The 21,894-nt window shown below is 36.6% G+C and overlaps 1 protein-coding gene across 3 annotated transcripts in view; it reads left to right on the plus strand.

The window, feature by feature from the left end:
* TMEM135 (transmembrane protein 135) overlaps positions 1-21,894 on the plus strand; it is a 158,201-nt gene that overhangs the window by 15,136 nt on the left and 121,171 nt on the right. For all 3 annotated transcript variants that reach the window (XM_085574659.1, XM_021545028.4, XM_085574660.1), the window contains 2 exons: positions 622-714; positions 19,677-19,710. In XM_085574659.1, coding sequence (XP_085430785.1) covers positions 622-714; positions 19,677-19,710 — 127 coding nt within the window. The remainder of the gene's footprint in view (positions 1-621; positions 715-19,676; positions 19,711-21,894) is intronic.

Genomic DNA, 21,894 nt, shown 5'->3' on the forward strand with positions numbered 1-21,894 from the left:
ATTGTATGAACTCTAAAAGAAATCCAGATCTAGCTGCCAAAAATGAGAGCTTTCCCAGCTTAATAGGATTGCGAATTCACTGTTACTTCCACTTGTAATGTAGAGACTGATTCCTTGGCATACTGTAAATATGTATTTTGCTGTTTTTCGAATCAGTGGGTTGTTTGGAGTGCAGCATGTATTATAATTACTTTATTTGATTTCTGTCTTACCTGACTGCATCGCTAATGTTCCAAAAGGCAGATCTTCCTGAGCATCTTACTTGTATTCGGACAAGTAGCAAATAGATGAGTGGCTATAAGGTCTTCTAGAAGATTTTTTTGTAATTAGTATCTGCAACTTTTCAAAAATATGTATTGGAAGACACTGATTTCCTGGAAGAAAAGTAGCCACTTAAATGAAATGAATACATTAATGAATTGTTTCAGGTATTTATGAAACACTTTGGGAAATCCTTTGAGAATTATCCAGTTGTAAAAATATAATGGTTAGTGTTTATTTGTAAGTACAGATTAATATAAGAATACAAAATTAATAAATAATTTGTAATTTTATAATGCAGATAAAATAGAGTTTGGTGCATGAATTTGCATGTAATATGTATCTACATTACTTTTTCAGGAAGATACTTGGAAAATTCTACTTTTGGTCTCCGGGCTTTGGTGCAGCCTTACCTGCTTCTTACATGGCTATTCTCATTGAAAGGAAAAGCAGGTAGGGTTTGTGTTTATGGATTTTCAGCTTAATATAATAATGTTTCTTGTTTTGGTTGTTTGATGATTGACATTTGACAGTTCAGTGGGTTTATTTCAGAGTGCTAGAAATGTAGTTAATCTGAAATTAGTCTTTTGCAAACTCAAATTTAAATCTAGAAAGCTACAGTGAAAAAACTCTTTATGAACATTCAGTTTCCTGTTTGTGGTTTGTCTTGTTTAATGTGCAATTGCATTGCTCAGTATTGCCTGATAAAGCTTAGTTGCCTAGGGCTTCCTAATGGAACTATGGTTTTGTTCTTGTTTGTTTTTTAAAATATAATTTGAGCAATGTTTGTAATTAGTCACAGAGAAGGAGAATGCTGATGACTTAACAACGTGACATTAGTTAATACGGAGGAATTACAGGATGTTGTGGAGAAAACTCTGGATGACTTGAAATAATTCAGATTGGATGAAATGTAGTGGTACAGAAAGCAAAGCCTTTCACTTAAGGAGAGGTGCTGAAGCTCATCTATCAGAGGAAGTTCATTATGAAAATATTAAGAGAGGGAAGAAAACTTTAATCCAAGGATAGCCCAAAGCTGCCATTTGTAATGTGGCCAGGAAGATGGCAGATGAAATCCTGGCTTGTAAGGTTTTATTGTTGGAAATTCAATTTATGTTGGTAGCTTGTATAAATAGTGTCAGTTATAATACTTTCTTAATTTACTGTGGAATGAGATATTTTAAGCATCTAGTTAGTAAGTTTAATTTAAAGAAGAGAAGGTAAAAGGGTAAAACATTGCTCTCTTTAAAAAGATATCGTAGGAGGTACTAGAGTTGGTGTGAATGCACTTTTTTTTTTTACTGTGGATGTCTGAAACTTCCTTAAGCAGTCATTTAAAAATAATGGCAAATATGTGTCATTATGTTGTTGATTTACTGTCAGGCCCCATTCTTGAACTTCAACTGTGGAGTAAGAAAATCCCATGCCAAGTTTTATGTATGTCAAAGTTCTGTCCTTTCAAAAACAATGGCTCTAATGCATTCTTTTAAAGAGTTAGGACATGTAAGAGTTTCTAGAAATATAGGAGCACTTCTAAATCACTTTCTTTAATATAATTATAGAGAAAATAATCATAATCAAGTTACCAAATAATCATAATCAAGTTACCAAGTAAGTTAATTATCTTTTTCATGTCCTCTCTAGCTGACTGATTTTCATCTTGCAGTAATTACTTTTGAGATTGGATACATTCTAGTAGAACTTTGTCTAGTTAGTTAGACTTCAGCACTGCTGTTGGCTTCGGAGTATCATTTTGGGGTGAGAGTAAATGCATTTTCTCCCTTTTATCAGTGGTAACATGGGCTTAACTTTTCCTACAGACTTCTTACAATGTGAGGCATTTCTGTGCCAGGCTTCTAATATTTCTATGTAATGTTAAAGATGAAGAAATCAGGCTGGTTGTCAATCTGTGACCTTCTTGTACCTTTTAGAATATTTGTGGGTGGAGATTTGAAACTGCTTATGAGCCCAAACATGTGCAAGGTTTTTGTATAACAGCAAAACAACTACGAGAAAATTGAAAAGCTACACTTTTTAAGAGTAATAAGAAGAGTAATCAAACAAATTTTATGTTAAATGGGTTTTTCTAGACTTCTTTTTGGCAATGTATGAAAGCTCTGACATGTTAGCAGGATTCTGTTTAGCATCTGAAATTTGAAAGAAAGGGAAGTTGAAATAGAGGTATGTGAAAATGACAAAAGTATACTTGTACTGTATGTATGCAATGAATGACGATAGACTACTTAATTTCTGTAGGGTTATTCCCCTTTCTGTCGGAGTCCATGATGTATGACCCAAGATATTTTGCCTAAAAATTCACATTATGTTGGATCAGTTAAAGGAAAGAAGGAAATCTTGCTATTGCAGTATAATACATATACGAAAATGTGGGGTCATTGTTCTTAACAAAAGAAATCGTTAAAGGAAGTCAAGAGGTATTTGAAAGTTAAGGTTTTTTTAAAATATTAAGTTGTTTGATATGTTCTCAGCTGGCAATTATGTATAATGTGCAAAATGCTGCTGCTGACAGTGAAATATGACTTGCTGATTTCACATCTGTTTGCCTGTTAGTTTCTCTTACAGGCAAAATCAAATTTTAATAGACTTTACAGTCCCTTAGGAAACTGATGTTTCACATGGAGACACAGGGGCATTTTCAGTTATTTGCTGAGCAGCTTAGAACAAATTGTAGTGAAAAATCAGGGAAGTGGGAAAAAGTCCTGATTTAAGTTCATAAACCTATCTCTAGCCCTCCAAATTGCTACTAGCAGCTGGCAGTAACATTGAACTTAATCACTTAATCTCTTCCCAAGTGGATATCCTATTTTAAGTACCTCACTGGCATTTGCTTGTCCAGTGTCCTTGTCAGTCCTAAACTTGGGAACAGGAGGCTTATAAATCAGATTTTCTTCCAAGTGTTGCTGTTCATGTGTGCCAGCCTTCTTCCATCAATTAATATGGAAGAATGGGAAAAAGAGATTGTTAGCTTGGCTAGGTGCATTATAATTTGAGGAGGAGCATGTTTTCTAATGTGTTACAGAATTAGTTTGATTGTAGATTTTATCTGTGTTATGTGTAATTACAGATTTGCAGGACACTGGCAATGAGAAGGGTAGGTGACATTCCACAGAAACTTCAAACAGACTCAGGAAATGCTCTGCACTGTATTATTCTCCTACAGGTCTATAAAGATATACATGGTGCATTAATATGTACATGTGTGTTGTATGTGGTGACCATAAAATATAGTTGTCCTGTCTAAGAAAACTAGTTTATCAGGATCTGTGGGAAGGGCCAAGGAATAAAAACACTTCTTAACTTTTTTGTATACGTATCCATAAATGTTCTGTGAGATTATTGGAAGAGAACTGGTCACATTATTATGATTAAGTAATGTTTTGATAAAAATTATTTCTTGGGTAAGAATTGGATTTGGTAAACATGGAGATTATGAATCTACACATTGCAAGCACATAATCTATGCCTTTTGTTCCTTACTCCAGTGGGATGAGCTAAGAATTTTTCACTTTTTCTGGTGCTCTCAAGCTTTGTGGATTGCCTGTTAGGGTTAGGAGGAAGCATTTTTACAGGCTCTAATTTGTTTTAATTGTCAATATTTTAGTAATTCTTCATGTTTATATTGTCATAATAGCTATGGCTAAATAATAATAAGCAAGCTTCTAATAGGGGCAGTTGCATGATTAGTTGCAGGATTATACTTAAAAGAATAAAATGTTTTTTGCAGTTTCACCTGTTTTACATCTGTTAAAGTGTGCAATTCTTTTGTCCCAGAATTGAGTTTTGTACTATTAGACACTAAAGGCTATGTTAATTGTCTCTACAAAAGTAGAGATGATTCAGTTCTTTTAATTTTATTGAGCTTCCTTAGGAAATCATTACATTCATTTTATTAACCTTTGTATGGAATTGTTTAACCATACAATCCTTGTTAGCTCCTACAGGTGTTGTTTCCAACTGATGATAAGAAGCAATTTTATTTATAATTTTTTAAAAAACATACTTTGTTTACATCTTTTGGCTTCTGTTTTTAATTCCAAGTTACAGTCTCTTGTCATTTCTTTCAACATCTATTAAATGTTATCACCAAGAATTTAACATATAGTAAGGAGGAGATATGTGGCTTGGAGCCGAAGACCTGGCACTGCCTCAGTCTAGAAGTACTGAAACTGATAGAAAGCAAGGAAGTAACTGAATATACTTGTTAAAATTGTTGTGAATCAACTGTTGAAACGTGATTTGGGACTTGGCTGAAGCCAGCCTGTTACTGGAAATCTGATTAGATCAGTACCTTGCTGACTTCTAAGACAAAGAAGTACCATAGCTTGGTGGAGAGCCTGTATTTAAATCCTCTGTGATTACTTTCCAGGAGAAAATTGGGTACTCTTAAGTGTTTTGTAAATGTGCTGATATTTCAAAACCACTTTTAGTTGTGTTTTGCTAGTAGCTGAATGGCAAACTTCATTTTACTGGACTCCTGCTCAAGAAATAATGTATAAATGAATTTCAGTAACTATAAAGCTTTAAGAGGGGACACAATTCCAGTTTCAATTAAATTGTCTTTTTCCCTGGCTGTTTTGGATTTTTTCCCCCTGCCTTTTGTAACTAATTAAGCTAGAGAAAGTTCAGCTACAGCCACCTAAGTTTTCTGTGGCATTGTGAAGGGACATTTCTGGGGTTGCCCCTGCTCCCCCCTTAGGCTGCATTAGTGTTTACATACTGCCTGTTAACATTATAGCGGCGCCTGTCTCGTCGCTGCAGTTACGACTCTGTCACTGATGGTATTATAAAACTTGAGATTTAGGGCTTTTATAATTTGGTTGTAAAATCTTGCTCTGGGCAAGTATTTGTAATATGTTTTTAGTTGAAAACTTTGGGTGTTTTTCATAAAAGAAAAATCAGTATGCTGGACTCCTAGAAAAATATTTAAAGCACATGCATTTAAAAAGTGAAGCAGTGCAACAGTGCGTGTTGTAGAGGACGCTATATATACACACATATATTTAGTGTTCTTGGAAACAAAAGTATTACTGTGCGTTGCTTGGAAAAGTGACAGAAACATTTGTGTGAGAACAATGTGGAATTTTTACACTATGTTTGTTCTGATGAAACATTCAGTGCTGTTAAGATTATTTGCTTGCCATAAATGTCATTAGTCTAAACACATTATAAAAGAGGTATATGGCAGCACAATAATGGTAAAAATTATACGCTTTAAAGAAAAATGAATTTTGTAACTGTGTAACATTCAAATACAATTTTGTTGATATATTTCTTTATATATAGTATATTTAGACTTGAGGTGACAATCTCCTTTCTCAAAAATGTTTTGTGGTTATTCATTTTGACATACTTTAGGGAAACATCTAAATCACCATTTTGATGGAGTGAGTAATCAAAACAAGTGAACAAACTCTTTTAACACAGCAAATGTTTTTGCAAGCTTCAGTTGTACTTGATAGAAGTAAGAAATTGAGAAAGCAAGCTATGTTGAGGGGTGCGTTTTTACATATTCTTTGCATTGTATGAAAAAACTGGAGTTTGGATCACTGGCACGAGTATTTTGTGGTGTAATCTGGTAAAAAGAGCTAGCAGGAAAACAAATTTTTTGGAATTGTATTCCTCTAGGATGATTATTGCTGTGGAATCTGGAGCCAGACTGTAGAAGTTACTGGGAAAGCTTTCTGTAATTAAACCAAAATATGTTAAATTCCGTTGTACTTCAGCAACTGCCTTGGTGAGAATCAGTGTTTTGAGGATTTATGTTTTTATAGTAACAGTGCATAAAGATTTGAACATGTTTTGCTGCATGCTTGGAGGGCTATTACTGTGCTGTAGTTATAGAACCATTTCATAAAATATTTTGGATTGGAAGGGACCTAAAAGCTTGTCTAGTTCCAACACCCCTGCCATGGACAGGGACACTTCCCACAAAAACAGATGGCTTTAACAGTTATCAGAAGAAGGGAGAAATGATCATTCAAGGCTGGGAGTGCAGAAGTCAATCTGAAAGATACTGTGATGGTGGCAACATTGTGAATGGCAGGTAAATCAGCATAAGCAACTCTTGGGATATTTTTCATGAAAAACTTGTGATAGGCCAGTATTTTAAACTGCAAAAATTGATGCTCTCTCTAAGCTATATCCCTTGCAGTCATAACTTTGTTGATATATTCAGAGAGTTTTCTGTTTTTCTTACTGTTATTGAATCATGCGTTAATTTTAGAAACAGTTTCTGGAGTTTTTTTAACTGTCCAGTGAATTCAATATTAATAAAATCAGTTTTTAAGAACTGTCTTTTCTAAGTGCAGGAGCAGGCAATTGCAGCATGTTGTAAGTCCAGCAAATGGGCCAGAAGGCCAGTTTGGCTGAACAGTGAACTCCTTGTGGAGCTCAAGAGGAAAAGGAAACTGTGTGATCTATGGAAGCAAGGTCAGGCATCATAGAAAGAGTACAGAGCTGTGGTTTGCATATGCAGGGAGAAGATTTGAAAGGCCAAAAACTCAATTATAGTTGAAACTGGTCAGTGCTGTATCTGACAACAGGGAAGGGCTTTTTAATGTATGTTAATAGCAAGAAAAAGTCTAAATAAAACACATTGATACTTGCTGAAGGTGGTTGCCTGACTAATACAGATGTAGAAAGAACAGATACTGTTTTTGCTTCCATCTTTAATAACATTCATAGACCTTGGACTGCTCAGTTCTTTGATTTGGAGGACCATGTATGCCAGTACAATCCATTTGCAGACCCTGAAATTGTAAGGAACCACTTGTATCAGCTGGGTGTTCACAAGTCCATGGACCCTGATGGGATTCATGCCGGAGTTCTGAAGGAGATATTGGATGTTGCAAAAGCACCGCTCTCAAAGTTACTTTATGTACAGGGAGGGTCTCACGGAAGACCCAATAAGCTACAGACCTGTTGGTCTAACCTCAGTTTCTGGAAACATTCTGAAGATTATTCTGGTAATATTGAAAGGCACTTAATGGAACATCGTGGCCACCAGGCACAGTTAACATGAGTTCACAAAGTGCAATTCCTGTTTAACTTATTTGATGTCCTTCTGTAACCAGGTCATCTGGTGGATGAGGGAAAGGCTGTCGTTTAAATTGTAGCCATATTGTGAGGCTGTCCGGTGTGAAGGAGAAGGATGTCCTCTGTGGGTCATAGAAAGATGCTGTGTTACTGGCGTGCTATAAACTGTCTGCTCCATTTATAAAGGTAACTGCAGAGTAAAATTTGCTTTATTTATATGAACTGCAGAAACCATGTGGTTTACTGTGTGAGAAAGATCTCTCCTGTATGATGTTCTTAATTATTCGTATTGTAAATCTATCCTTCATTCCTGCCGTTTACTCCTTGTGATTCTGTGTATGCACATAAGATACAGGTATAATCCTTTTATTTCTGGATAAAAGAGGTGGTTGCACTCATCACTTGGACTTTCCTAACTATCTGAAATGTGCATTTCTATTTGATACTGGTCATTTATTTCCCATCAGTTGCATGATTCACCATTCTGTGTCTCATTGCAATCTAGATAACTGTCTTAAACTAGATGTCATCCACTTGAGATGGCAGAAGTTTGGCAAGGCAAATTCTGTACTTGTGAACAGATCAGGAAAGTTTATTGGGAATCAGTGACTACAGTTCCATACCTGGGTAGTCAGTCAGTCCAGATTATAAACGATCCAGGATTCTGAAAAACTTTACTGTTTCTGCGTAAGTATTCAGCAACCAAGTTTAACATTCAGGCTGCACCATTTGAATGCTGTAAAAATTTGGTTCAGCTTTCTTGTGTGGTAGCTGAAGTCTTACACAAGATGAAAAGCAGCAGAGCAGCTACAGCTTTATAGCTGACAATTCATTTTCAAAGCTACAACAGGCAGACAGGGAAGAATACTGGAAGCCTCCATGTGAAATACATTCCTGTGATTCTGGAGACACTAGAGAATGCATTGCAGCATCTGGATGATCTGTAGAGACTGGGTTTCTTTTCTCTCTGTGTTGTTAGAGTCAGGCCTGAGATGGATCATGAAGGACTATTTCGTTGCAATTGCTCAGTGGCCTCCAGATCTTTTGAGTTTCAGAAGGATTTATCAGTATAGGCTCAGCATCAGCTGTGTGGCTGCTTCATGAATGTAAAGACATCTCAGGCAGCACCTATTAAACTCTGGCTTACTCTGTCATTGCACGTGGGGCCAGCCTGGGTGAACAAAGGGCAGTGCTAAGGTCAAGCAGCATGCTCTGATAGATCCCAGGTGAATGTGCAAATACCTTCCTCTCTATCTGCATGGCTCCATGTGTAACTGACACTTGATTCTAGTTAAAGTCTGATTTAAAAAAATTATTTCAAGAACACTTTTGGCAAAACTATTTCTGAAATGTTAACTTTGTAGGCTGAAAACTTAAGTAAAAATTATTTAGTCATCTAAATAGTATATTTTTGTATTCTTTGCTTTTCATCATTAACCATAAAAAACACACCAAAATTTGTAAAATTTACAGTCCTGTTGAAATGCTGACGGATAAAATGTTAAAATTCAGACTGCTGCTGAACATCGGACTATTCTGTTAGTCTGACTTGAATTCAAATGGATTAATTACTCTGTCCTGTTGGCTCAGCACTAGCATCCAGGACACACTCATTTGGACTTCCTTGGCTTAAGCAAACACTTAATACATCTTCTGTGTCTGAATGCTTGTGTGTAACATGTAGCTCCCAGAGGGGGAATAATAAATACTCTGCTAGTATAGAATAAACTAAAGGTGCTGCTTAGGTGAGCTGACTTGAGTGCTGACATTTACCTGGTGAGATAATATCCATGCCTAGCATGCCTGTAGTGCAATGGCTGGAAGTCTTGGAGGGAACTTTTCAGTGCTGTGTTCCTCAGGTCTGCTTGTAGGATATTGATTTCAGATGCTATAGATGAGAGCAGTTTAAGTATTTGTTTCCATGCAAGCCACACCTATAAACCCTCTGTAAAAGAACTGACTTTTCTGGAGCTTTGTTCCCAAGGAACTAAGGTTGTTGTTAGCTCCTGCAGCAGGAAAAGTGTGAAGTTAGAGACTTAGAATGGTAATGATTTGCTATATTTAATCACGCAGAGCTTTTCTGTGGCAAAGATTACAGCAGTATTCTGAGGTCAAACATCTTACTTCCCCTTCCTGCCCTTTCCCCTCCACATCCTGGGACAGAAAATGGCATGTATTTATTTCCTTTGGTAAGGAAATACAGCACTGTGTGTTGTAGTGTTTCTTGTAATCTAATGACCTCCATTCCAGATTGAATCTTTTTTGATAAAGTGCGTGCCATTAAAACATTCTCCTAAAGACAGTCTGTCTAAGAAGCAGGAACAAACAGTGTCCATGGTATTAAAGGCAAGCCTGGTATTAAACAGGTCTCATGAATTTGGGCCAGTACCTGTTATCACAATCCAGACTGCTCCAGCTTTGGTGAAAGACTGAAACAATATGGACTGTCTGGTAGTACAGCATAATTTGGTCTACGTGAAGGAATTTATATGGGCTCCAGCTTGCTGCTTCAGTAATACGTTTTTCCTTTTAAGCTCTTTGGTGTCAGTTATTCATTCCTTCTGAGCAACGAACTGAGGAACTAGCAAAAATGTTCCAATATCAACTGTTGGCAGTTTGGATGTTTGAGCTTAATGCCAGAAAACAGTAGGTTCAAACTGGACTTGGCAGTAGCTTATTTCTGTCTTTGGTAGGTGAAACATCTCATTAACATCTGTCTGTAGTATCTGGCCCAGTTCATCATCCAGTACTGATGTCCTGCCAGAAACTGGCTTCTCAGTCAATAGGGATGTGTTGAAATGACACTCGGTCAAAATTTTAGTGTGGTTTGCTTGCCTTTCTAGGGAAGGTTCACTTTGATTTCCAATGTTGCCGTTCCTTGGGACCCCCGTTACGGATGTAGGCACATTCTTAATAGCATTTTTCTGTCTTCTGAATGGTTAAATTAATAGTTCCTAACTGGATTTAAAGCCTGTTTTTAAAATTATTTAATAGGCTGTCATTAGAGGGTCTAAAGAGAGGGCAGAAAAAACAAGTGTCACTGTATGTTGACAAGTCTAACTCCATACACTACTTCTCTTGGAAGTGCTAGTCTGCTGTTGCTGAATACAAGGGCATTTAGAAGTTAGTCACACTGTTTGAAAAGCTTCAGCAGTTACTTGTTGGAGTTAGATTGATTTGTCAAATCAAATAGTTTTCTTTTTTTTTACAAATTGCTTCAGGTGCTTTGTAAACAGTATAATCCTATCACTAATGTAATGTTAAAACATTATTACTTTAAAGAGAAAATTAGTGCTAAACATGCCAACATTACAATAGCTATTAGTGTAACAGACTTGGAAAAACATCAGGCTGCTTAAGTCTTTTGAAATAGATGAAATAACTGATGATTTGAGTAGCTTTTATCAAAAAACTTGTGTTGTGGAATGGACTGTCTCAAACTGGGCACAGAATATAAATTAAAAAGGGAATGCCAGCCATTCCAAGGGGCTTCTAGGGAAGCTTCTGGAGCTGCTTGCTGGGCTGCTGTGAGCTGGCTTTGGGATATGCAGGTAGGGTGTGGTTGAAGGGCTCTTAACTTGAGAAGGGCTAGAGGGTAGAGGCTGAGAAGAATAGGTTGAATACTGGATAAATTTCAGCTGGTATTGGGACAGCTCCAAGCTGTCAACAAGTGACCTTGTATGACAAATCTTTTCTCCTTCCTGCCTTCTCACTCTCAAAATACACGGAGTGTAAGTCCAAGGCCAGTGAATACTGGACGTATTTTCAACTCTGAATTTTTTCCATGCCCTGTCCTGCTCTTCCTAATTTTTATTAACTGTTCTGTCCATAGTGTCCTATTTTGCTTTGGAGTGGTAGTGATTGCCAGCAGAATACATTAAACAATGACCTGCTGCTACTGAGAGTCTCCAAAGCAGTTTTGTTCAGAAGTATTTACTTTTGTGCCCTATGCTCATACCTTCCAGACAGAGTGGCCAAGCAGCCCATGCCCAGAAAGAACTGAGTGTTTTCTTTGTGATTGATTGAGCTGATTAAAACCAGTTTGGTGTTACTATCAACAGTCCAAAGAGATTGTTATTTGAGGTCTTACTTAGCACTAGATAGACCTTCTGTACCAAGAATGTGAATAATTTAAAAAATCCCAAAATCCTTCATCTCTTTTCTTGGGGTTTGATTAATTTTTCTTCTGTTATCTTCCAGTCAGTAGTTCTATAATACTAATAAGCTTTTTGGAATATTTTTATCTTTTAATGGAATCTTGTGAGGTTAAATCATACTTTAATTAAGAGTTTTTTTCTCCTCTGTAGGTCAGCATTTGTTTTTGCTCTGTAGATAGCATAGAGCAACTTGGAGGGAAGGAGGAGGGAGGGAATGGTAACAGAAAATCTGTATAAAATAAAGCATAAAGGAATTTTTAAAAATTGAACTATAGATGTTATCTTGTGTTGTACTTTCTGGAAACTCTAAGAATTATTGCTACTAATTTAACTGGAATGTATTACTGTAGATATATTTTATTTTTGGCTTCTTTCCCTTTTCAGTTTTCTCATACCCTTTCTTTGGCATGTGTTCAGATCATAGAACATGTTGAGTTTATTTTATTTCCTTTTAAGAACAACAAATTTTGAGTATTTGCATTAAACTGTTTTGCTTAACATGTAGCATGCTCCAAGCAAGAATTACTGATTTGCAGTTCTGAGCAATTTTAATTTCTCCAGCTTGCAAAGTGTCCATTTCCTCCTTTAAACAACACGAAATATTAAAGGAAATTTCTGTAAGAAAACAGTGGATTATGAGTCCTTAAACTGTAATTTTTTGAGATGAAGTTCTGAACATTATTTTTGTGTGAAAGACTTGCCAACTGGTCTTTATTAAGCTAAAAAAATTGCCATGTTCTTTTTTGAAAACTCACTGCTTATGTCTGTTTTCATAATTTTCAGCATTATTTTGAAAGCTTGTCTGTTCCTGCTGATTTTATGTGAACTTTTGCACCAGGACTTTGCTGCTGACCTCCAGCTGTCAGTAGGAAATTGGTGGGTGTGAGAGATTAACGATACCCTAAACATAATCTGTAGTGCTTGTGTTATTACAGGGATGCAATCATAACTCCACATCTATGCTGGGTTTGCTTGTGGTGTCAAGCTGCTGTAAAGCAGAGAAAACCCTACCTCTTACCTCTTCATTTTAACTTCTTTCATTTCAGGGAAACCTGTGATTTGTGTATTTGACTTAATTCTGCAGGTTTTAAAGTGGTGTTTTACAGTGCAGGGGGAGGGATTGAAACTGATGGGAGGAATTCTTCCTGTTTTTGTGGACCATGAGTCCTGTCTGGGGACCCATTACAAACTAGTATGTTAGCTTCTTAGTTTATGCTCAGAAATTAAAGCCGGAGTTAACTTTTTGAATCTTCCTTTTTCTTTCTTTTTTCATTATTTGCCTTTGAATCCAGAGAGTCTTATAAAAATAGTTTTATTTGTAATTTCTTAGACTTGTAAAGAATAATAAAAAAATAGATAAAATAGTGTCAGAATATGCAGCAGATTCCGTGAACATTGACATTCACATAAAATTCAGACTTGATTTTGTAGGAAATTAATATAATGAATTTATGGAAAAATGGTTAAAAAAGTCATGTAGAGTTCAGATTTTGTTGTACAGATCACAAGGAAAGGGGAGTTTGACTCCAGTCCCTGCTTCTTCTTGGGTCAAGTCTTATTGGTTTGTCAATACAAAGAACTTTTGGAAATGTAGGATATCAGGAATTTGAAGTTTGGACTGGGTATGAAGTTAGGAATCTTTATAGCAGAGCTAAAACTGCTCTTGTCTTAGCAGTGATATGGATATTTTTATTTTGTGGGTGTTTGCCCCACCAACTGTTTAAATTTGTTGCATATGTGGAGAAACATAACCCATCAATTAGATGTTTAATCAGAGAACCTGTTCTCTTAATTGCATGCGTGAAGATTTTTAACATGGTGCTGTATCCATCTTTAGGCTCCTTCTATCCCCCTGTGTTGCTGGCTGCTGCTGTGTGTTGGGTTATGGGAGCTGTTGAAGGGATGGTACCTGGATGTACCTTCCCTGGTCCCTTGTCCTGGAGGTGAATTTAGGGGCTCCCTCTAATAGCTCACACCTAGGGCTGTTCTCACTGAAGGAGGTGCCTGCTCAGTCAATTTATGTTAATTCTGTACACAGTGGTATTCATCTTGCTGTAGTTATTTCCTGTTATTTTTGACTTGCTAGCTAATTTCCCCTTTAGTTTTGAGTAAGACAAAAAAAAATGATCACAAAAACCACAATACTGGTAAAAAAGAGCAGTTATACTAGTTCAAATAAGTTTAATTAATTGCAGTGAATGTTTAGATTTCAGGATGTCTGCTTGGAAAGGTTTGTGGTTAAACTGAAACAAGGCAATTCTTTAACCTTTGTATCACCAAAAGCAGTTTTTCATGAGGAAATTCTAAGAATTGGAGTGCTGCTGTTAGACACAGAGGATGGGCAAGGCAAAATGCATGAAAGAAAGAAATACTCCGAAGGAAGAATAAATATTAGAAAGATATGGCTTAAAAATGACAGGTCCTACCTCTCTTCTGTGGCTTTCCGAGACAGAGGTGTTTTCTTTCTGTTGGAAATTTTCTTTGAGGGCTTTTGTGGTTGCAATAACTAATTTATGGTAAAATTTCCATGAGTAATGCAAGTACTTTCTAAGGATTCATCCCACCTTCAGGCAAGGTTGGTTAGTTGGGGTTTTTTTTGTGTATGCGGATGGTGCTGTTGTGTTTTTTTTTCTTTTTATTTTAGCTTAGCAACAACTCTGTATTTAAGGGAAGCCATAAATATATTGAAGGAAAACCATAAATGAGAGAGAACTGGCAATGCGTTTTGTAGGAAAAAACAATCTTGGTTGTATTTAAAGATTGGTATTTTGTAGGATTTTCTATTATACGAAGAAAAAGCTTATTCTGCTTGTGAAAATAGTTATTTTTTGAATTTTATAGCCCATCAAGCTGAGCAAGAAAACATTCTTCAGCAAAGTGTTCCACAAACAATATGCTGGCATGCAGATTTGGACAGTTGCTGCTTCTATTGGCACAAACTGAATTTTTTACTCACGTGTAAAGGAAATTGGACTTTGGCCTCAATCAAATAAGTTTTCCAGAGTTTATAGCATTTACAAGAAGATATAAATACCTTGCTCACAGGCAAATGCAAAGTCTGAGAGCAGCACCCAATGATTTCTTTGCCTTAAAATACTTTTGGTTAAACAAAGGATGGGAGAACTTTAATCTGGTTTATATGTCCTATATTTTCATTTGAAGTCTTGAAGATGAACTTTGAAAAACTGGGACAGTTTTGGCAAAGAGCTATAAGTATGACTAAAAACTTAGGGAACATCATATTAAAACCGAAGGAGCTCAACGTACTTGTTTAAGAAATGGTATTGAGGGAGACTTGGTTGGAGGGGGTAATGTTACAGGGGAGGTAAAGATGTAACTCTTTTCAGAGACCAGACTAATTCTTGTCTTAGGATGCAAACTGTAAAGATAAGTACCTATAGAATAACATATCAGTGATTGTGGCGATTGGAAATACTTAAAATACAAATTTGATCTTTTTAAGTAAATAGCTAATCACTAAAGAAGAGTTTGTGTTTTGTATTCATTAGGAAGACAGATTGTTTATCGCTGTAATCTCTTCTGGTTTTACAATCTGTGAAAAAATTATTGATGGCATTTTGAAGTTTCTTTTTGCTTTTTCTCTAGAATAATAGAATTGTTCAGGTAAGTCTTGGGAATTTAGCTAGTGCAGCTTCCTGCTTGGAGTAGGGCTGGCACTGAATTCACTCCAGCTTGCTTGGGATTTGTCTGGTCAGCCCTGCAAACCTCTGAGTCCCTGTTCCAGTGCTCTCGTGTCTTGCTGAAGAAAATGCTGTTTCCTTGGGTTGGGTCAGGGTCTGCCCAGCCACACTGCTGGTCCTCCTTGCCAGATGATCAATACCTGCTTGTACTGGGGATCACCACCAGGCATGGGGCTTTGTGGTGTAGTGAGTGCCAAGCAAATAGGATTAATCATTTCCGTTGACCTCCTACCTAAACTTCTGGTAATACAGCCCAGTACATGGCTAGGTTTCCTTGTTATTTTTATCCTGTAGCTTTTTGGGGTTTTTAGCAGTTATTTTAGACTCTTTCCTCTGGGCAGCGCAATAACAAAAATATGTGGTTCTCTGTTGAGGTTTATAGGCCATAGTTCAAGCACTGTTGCTGTTATAATTTGGTCTCAATGTTTCCGAGTTGTCCAAAAATCAAATTTTATCATGTTAAACTTTGCATTGAGGAAGGTATAAATGAACAAGAGAATTATCTTCTAGAAGCCTGTAGTCCTTTGTAATTTAACTATTAAATGTGGAATCTGCAAGATTGGAATTATTCAACTGTAGATAATGTGACCTGTGTTGGATAACTAAACTCTGAGACCATGCATACTCAGTTCTCTATCAAGCATGTTGGAAAATTAATTTTAAAATGTGAATTGGGGGGAAAAAATAAAGGAGGAGAAACAAAGTGAAAAGTATACTAAGCACTACTTCTCTATGAGACTTGAATTTAATAACAATTAAAACATGATTACTTTCATGCAAGCCTCCTTTTTCAGGTAAAGGAGGCCTGTCTTGTTAACACCTTTTCAGCAAACTATTTTTTTGGTTCTTTAATTTAATACAAGAAACTGGTAGGATGGACCTTGGTCTAGTGCTCATGAATTTAAGGTTACCCCTAGCTCACATTTTTCCTTCCTGAGTTAAAGATCACAGATATCATTAGAAACAGAGCTGGGTATGGGAGAGACTGTCAATTAAGAGGTGACTGGGAGTCAGTGGGAAGCCACAATGAAGGTATTTATGAAAGCAGGCTTTGGAGAAAATGGTCTAAGACAGGAACCATGGAGGAAGAGCAGGCAGTAGGGCTCTGTGTGTGTCTGGTCGGGCTTTCCTGTAGTGACCTTGCCAGATTGTCACTGCTGTAGCCACCTGCTGGTGTTGTTGTTGCCAAGATTAGCATTCAGCACTGGTTCATGGACTTCAGCAGTGAAATGTAAGCTGTTTATTAGTATCTTTAAACCTCCCCAAAGCATATGGTTAGACATGACTGACTAATTATTTTTATTGTTTAATAATTTCCTGCTCTCCTAATACCATTTCCCAATTATATTGTCCCCTTATTTACCAGCTGCAGTTTTAATATAGTCCTTGGGTTGTACCAGTGACCCTCTTACTTGGCCTACCTCCATCTTTCTGTCCTGTTTTCTGTCAGCTGTCATTGCTACAAAATAGTGCAACATTTTCTGAACTTACAACTGCTTTTTAACAGCAGAGTTCAGGTTTGGGTTAGGCTTGTTGGATCACATTTGCACAGGGCCAGGAAGAATGCCCTTTCCCCCTCCCCTTTTTTCCCTTTTCCATGGAAACATGGGACTATTTATTTTTAAAAGTCACAGAATTAATTTGGAGAAAGAAAACTTTCTGCTTGGAGTTAGCCTGGGCCTCACAGACGGGCTTGCTGCAGGCAGTTGGAGATGACGTCACCTAACAGCTTGCGGTGTTTTCAGTTCCGGAAGTTATTCCTTGCACAAATTTATTGTCTGCGCATTTTGTCTCCTCCCAGCCACCTACTTCTCACATTGGCCTCGCTGCAGCTGCACTGTAGCTTTTGAGTTCTTTCCTTCCTCTTCTCTAGCCCTTTTCCTTTCTTTGTCTTTGTGGTTGGTGAGTTGCATTTTACCCCTAAAGGGACTACAATTGAAACTAAAACTCATTTAGTTCTTAGTTTATTAGTGTTTTTAAAAAGACTAAATAAATTTCAGTGGGAGGCTAAAAAGCCCTGCCTGCATGACAGAGAGACTGCAGGGGAGAATCCACTAAGTAAGTTATGTGCACATAACAATGATCATCCTGCTTTGTGCCCACTGTAGAATCTACATCTGTGAATACATGGAGTGTACTCTGAAAGCTGCATCTGTCACTTGGTTGCTGGTTAAGTCTTCTCATAGGCATATTACTGCAGGATGTTTTTGATGTTCTGACATTTTCCAGAATACTCAAAAGGGATTGAGTTACCAGGTTAGCTCTTATGGGTAGGTTTATTTCCAAATGGGTAGGGTACGGGTAGGTGTTTCCAAATGGCTCAGTGTTTGGATGTTTATCATAATTTTTTAATGCTATTACAGGGGTAAAATGAAATATCCAGTATTTTTTCTTGATAACAAATTAAAATAAGATTTACAGTATGTAGAACTGTGTATTATCCGGCAGTTTGCTACTCAGACGGGTTGGGGCACCAATATTTTTTTATCACTTGAGGTAGTAAACTGAAAGACTAGGTGATTGTTTGCAGACCAGCCTGATAGTTGAATTTATCTATTGTATCAGGTGAATTTTTACCCCTTCCTGTTCAGAACTGTCATACAGTATTTTGATGCTTTACTGCAAGTTGTAGAGGCTATTTTGCTTAAATACTCATGGACCCTATTCCCTACCTTTTGTCTACTTTTTTTTTCTTATATACCTCATCCTCACTAAATCTTTAGATTCAGGCTTTTTTTCCTTAGGCTTCATGCTAGAATCATGTTTCTAGTATCTGGCACAGGGTGGTGCTGGGTAGAGAAGGTATACAGAGAATGGATTTGTAATTCTGCTTTAAAAAAAAAACATGAAACAAACTGATTTTGTTGGTTAAAGTCTTGAACTTAAGCCAAATTTGAATCTTCTCTGTGAGTAGAGAGCAACCTGTGGGAGTCAGTATACTGTGTTTTTGTTTTCCACAATTTCAGTGTGGTGTGGAAGCAGTAAAACTTTTAAGTGGAATGTATCCCTATAGCTTAGATGGCTGCTGTGAAAAACCTTGATCTGGATGTGTAATTTGACAAAGTTACGGACATGTAAACAGAGGTTTGAAAATACTGAATAAACTTTTTGGATGAATTAAGCTCAGGAACTGTGTGATACAGATTTATTTCCTGCTATCTGTGCTTTTGTTTTGTTGACTTCTTCAACGGAATTGATAGCAAGATATGTTCTGTTAACAGCTCTCTTAAGCACTCTATGGATGCTTGGAAATTTAAAATGTCATGACAAAGTGGAAAATATAAGCCTGGGTTAAATGTTGTTGCATACCTTCTGTAGTAGCAATATTAAAAAAAAAAATCCAAAATGACATGAAGACAAATATGGATTCGGTTATAAACTAACTTCCATGTTGAGAAACTTTAATAGTTGAATGTGTGGTGCCTTCACAGAAATTTTCAGGTTTTTTGTGTAAGACCAGTGGGGTCAATGAGAAAAATCCCAAATACTACAAGGCTGTTGGTAAACTCAAGAAGATAAGAACACCAGTCCAGTAGGAAATAGTGAAACTGAGTGCTCCAACCTTTGGCCAAGATTTCTAATGAAATATTTGCAGAAGAGGAGGAATAATTGAGGGCAAAGCAAACCTGTGGTGGTAATGTCTTCCACTTTCTCAAGGGTGATGGTGGCTTGTGACTGATGCATAGAAAATAATTTTAATTTCATCCGGACCCTACAGTGCAGTCGGTTGCTGGAGTAGCTGTATGTAGCCAAGTTCACTTTCCATCTTGTGCTGCAATAGATTGAACAAAAATGTGAGAGCTTGAGCTCAAGTTTATACTTTCCCTAAAGAGCATTGTGAGCTGTGGGCTGAGACACAGATCAAAAAATAGGAGTGGAAAAAAAGCAGATAAAAGTTTGAAGAGAAGATGGTGGCCACTGTTCCAGGGGACTGTTGTCACTGTGACTTTCCACTGGCTTGAGCCAAGATTTATGTATCAGTCTCAGTAGAAAACATTTCCTGATATTGTAGGCAGAAGGGCTAAGGTACCTGTTTTGTGATATTGTAAGCAGAAGGGCTAGGGTACCTGTAGTTTATAGAAGTTAACAGAAGTTAACACACAAGCATTTTGCTGCAAATTCACAATTTAACTTAGGCTTAGGTTATTGTTTGGGTGCTGATGTTACTGGCTCATGTGTAGACTTAAGTTGTGATAAGTGCTGTGTGTAATTCAAGGTGTCTTGCCTCTTCTGACAGCTTCAGGACTCATGTGGAGTAGCCAGTTGCTATATATAACTTGGTTCCTGTAATTCCTAACTGCTTTAGATACTGTGCTATCAAGATGCTCTTTTTAGTTTTGCACTTATTTTTCTATAAGATGGTAATGGTTCATCCTCCATCAATAATCTTGTTTTTAAAATCCTCTTTTTTAATAACATATTCTTAATGATTAAAGTGGTTTTCTTCAGTCTGAAAAAAAAGACTTGTTTTATCCACTTATTTTATCTTTTCTGTTTGTAGGAGAGGTCTTCTCACAATATACATGGCTAATCAAGTAAGTAGTCCTTTATTTCAATAAAGAATAAAAAGATGTAAGTTCCATGGGAAATGTCTTGTTTAAAGGTGATAGATGCTGACATTCATTGCAATTTTTTAATTGTCACAGGATTTTTCTTTAAGAATTATGCATAATTAGATAACTAAAACTCCCTTAAGAGTAAATTGTGATCAGAGGTCTTTCAGAAGTAGTTGTAAAGCAGAGGCTTGAAATGTCGTTCATTGTACTATGCTCAAAGTTTTGTGTATTGTAGCCCCAAGAAGATGGTAATTTTGTATTTCTCTTCTGTGATAGAATGGCATCTGATACTTAAATGATAATTATTTTGCAGACGAGAAATCCAACCCCATATCTTTTTGCAATTAATAATTTGCAAAAAATAATTTAATTTGCAAAAAATAATTTGCAGTTTTGCAATTAATAATTTTACAACTTGTGTCAGTTGTGCATGCAAACATTTTTGCCAAGATTGTATCAATTTAAACCTTGATTCATATTTCTTTTACTCCTTCAAATAAATAACATTTATCTAAATGATGCTTTGTGCATTAAGTCTTTCCAAATATAAAATGTTTCTGTTACTTGATCACTCCTGTAGGAAAGATCTTACTTTGCTAAAGGAATTATTGTAAACTTTTTGTACAGTTTGAATTGCATAACTAGTCACAGAAACTACAAAAAAAGAAAACAAGAATTGTGTTCAGACTACTGAGGGAGTTTGCTGGGGCCTCCGTAGAGCTGTGCATGAGTTGAACTCTGATGGTGATGATATGATTAATGACTAAAAGAGGTGAGACAAAGGCAATGTCTCACAGTACAGATTAGGGTGATAAAATTAATAGGTTCTCTTTTGTCCTTGTACAATTATTGTTGATGACTTGTAATTCTGAGTATTTTGTTGGGGCAGAACTTTTGGGAGGAGCTGATATCATGACATGTTTTAGCAGGTAAATATCCTGGAAAGTCCCTTTATGCATTTACGAAACCCATTATATAGTTTTCTCTGAAACTCTGGTGCTTAACAATTTCTTTTAGGCTGGAATTGTTTATTGGGTTCGTCTGTATTCATAGACTCTCTCTTTACGGATAGACTCATGAGGGGAGGTCTTTACAGACTTCAGAAAAGAAGAAATTAATTTTTGCTTTTCATTTTATTATTGTTAAAGTACCATTGTAACTTTTATAGCTTCCTCATTTGTATGACTTATACTCTGTCCATTATGAAGTTTTTTAACTTACTTTGAAAAGGTGACAAATTCTTCTTTTGAAATTCAATTAATTAGCTGTTCAGACTCCAGTAATGCATGGGAACAATGTTTGGCTCCTGCAAGGAAATCTTAACCTTGGACATTTTCCTTGAATTCAGAATGGCACTGTGTAAAACTCCTCATTCAAGGAAGAGAGGTTATAAGGACAGTGGTATTTAGTTAAATATACTATCACTCCTTTGGAATAGACTTTCCAAGAGGAGAGGGCAATAGGTGTGCTTAAAGAGCAGCACCTCTAAGTATCAAGGTTCTGAGAGAGCTGTCATTGTGTTCATGGCTCTAAGGATGAAGTGCCACACCAGTCACCTGGTGTTGGACAGAGTTGTAAGGGAAAAGTCAAGCTATGTGGTTATATTTTATGGATACCATTCGACATGGATAATCTCTTCAGCAAAATGGCTTATTTTAGTCACAAATCTTTGGTGAAGCCAGAGCTGCCAGGCTTTGCTCTGTAAACTCATGATCATGTGATACCTTGTTAGCAAGCCCTGTAATCACTGTAAATGTTTCCCGATTTGTGTTGCTTATCTTTGGTTTAGAACTGTATTTGCTTTTATAAGATTCACTTATAAAGTTACTAATCCTTTAAAACATGAATGTCTGTTATCTTTAGATTGCAGCATGTCCCATTTTGAAAACTGTCACATTTTAATAATTTGTGATGGCAGATTGTGAAATTAACCTGCATTTCTTGCATTCTGTAAAACTCGTGTCAGGACCTGTTAAGATGTTAATGGGACTAAATGTATTCCTTTGTTTTGTTTCATGTTTTGCTACACTGAATTTTGCAGCCTGAGCAATAATAATTAAAGCTTTTTGTGTGATTCTTCATGTGTGCCTTTGCCCAGGTAGGCAGGAGGTAACTGTAATTACTGTTGATTATTATAAGTGATTATCATGACTGCTGCACTGA

Source organism: Lonchura striata, chromosome 1 (genome assembly GCF_050655825.1).
Source record: "Lonchura striata isolate lonStrDom1 chromosome 1, ASM5065582v1, whole genome shotgun sequence".
Lineage (NCBI taxonomy): Eukaryota > Metazoa > Chordata > Aves > Passeriformes > Estrildidae > Lonchura > Lonchura striata.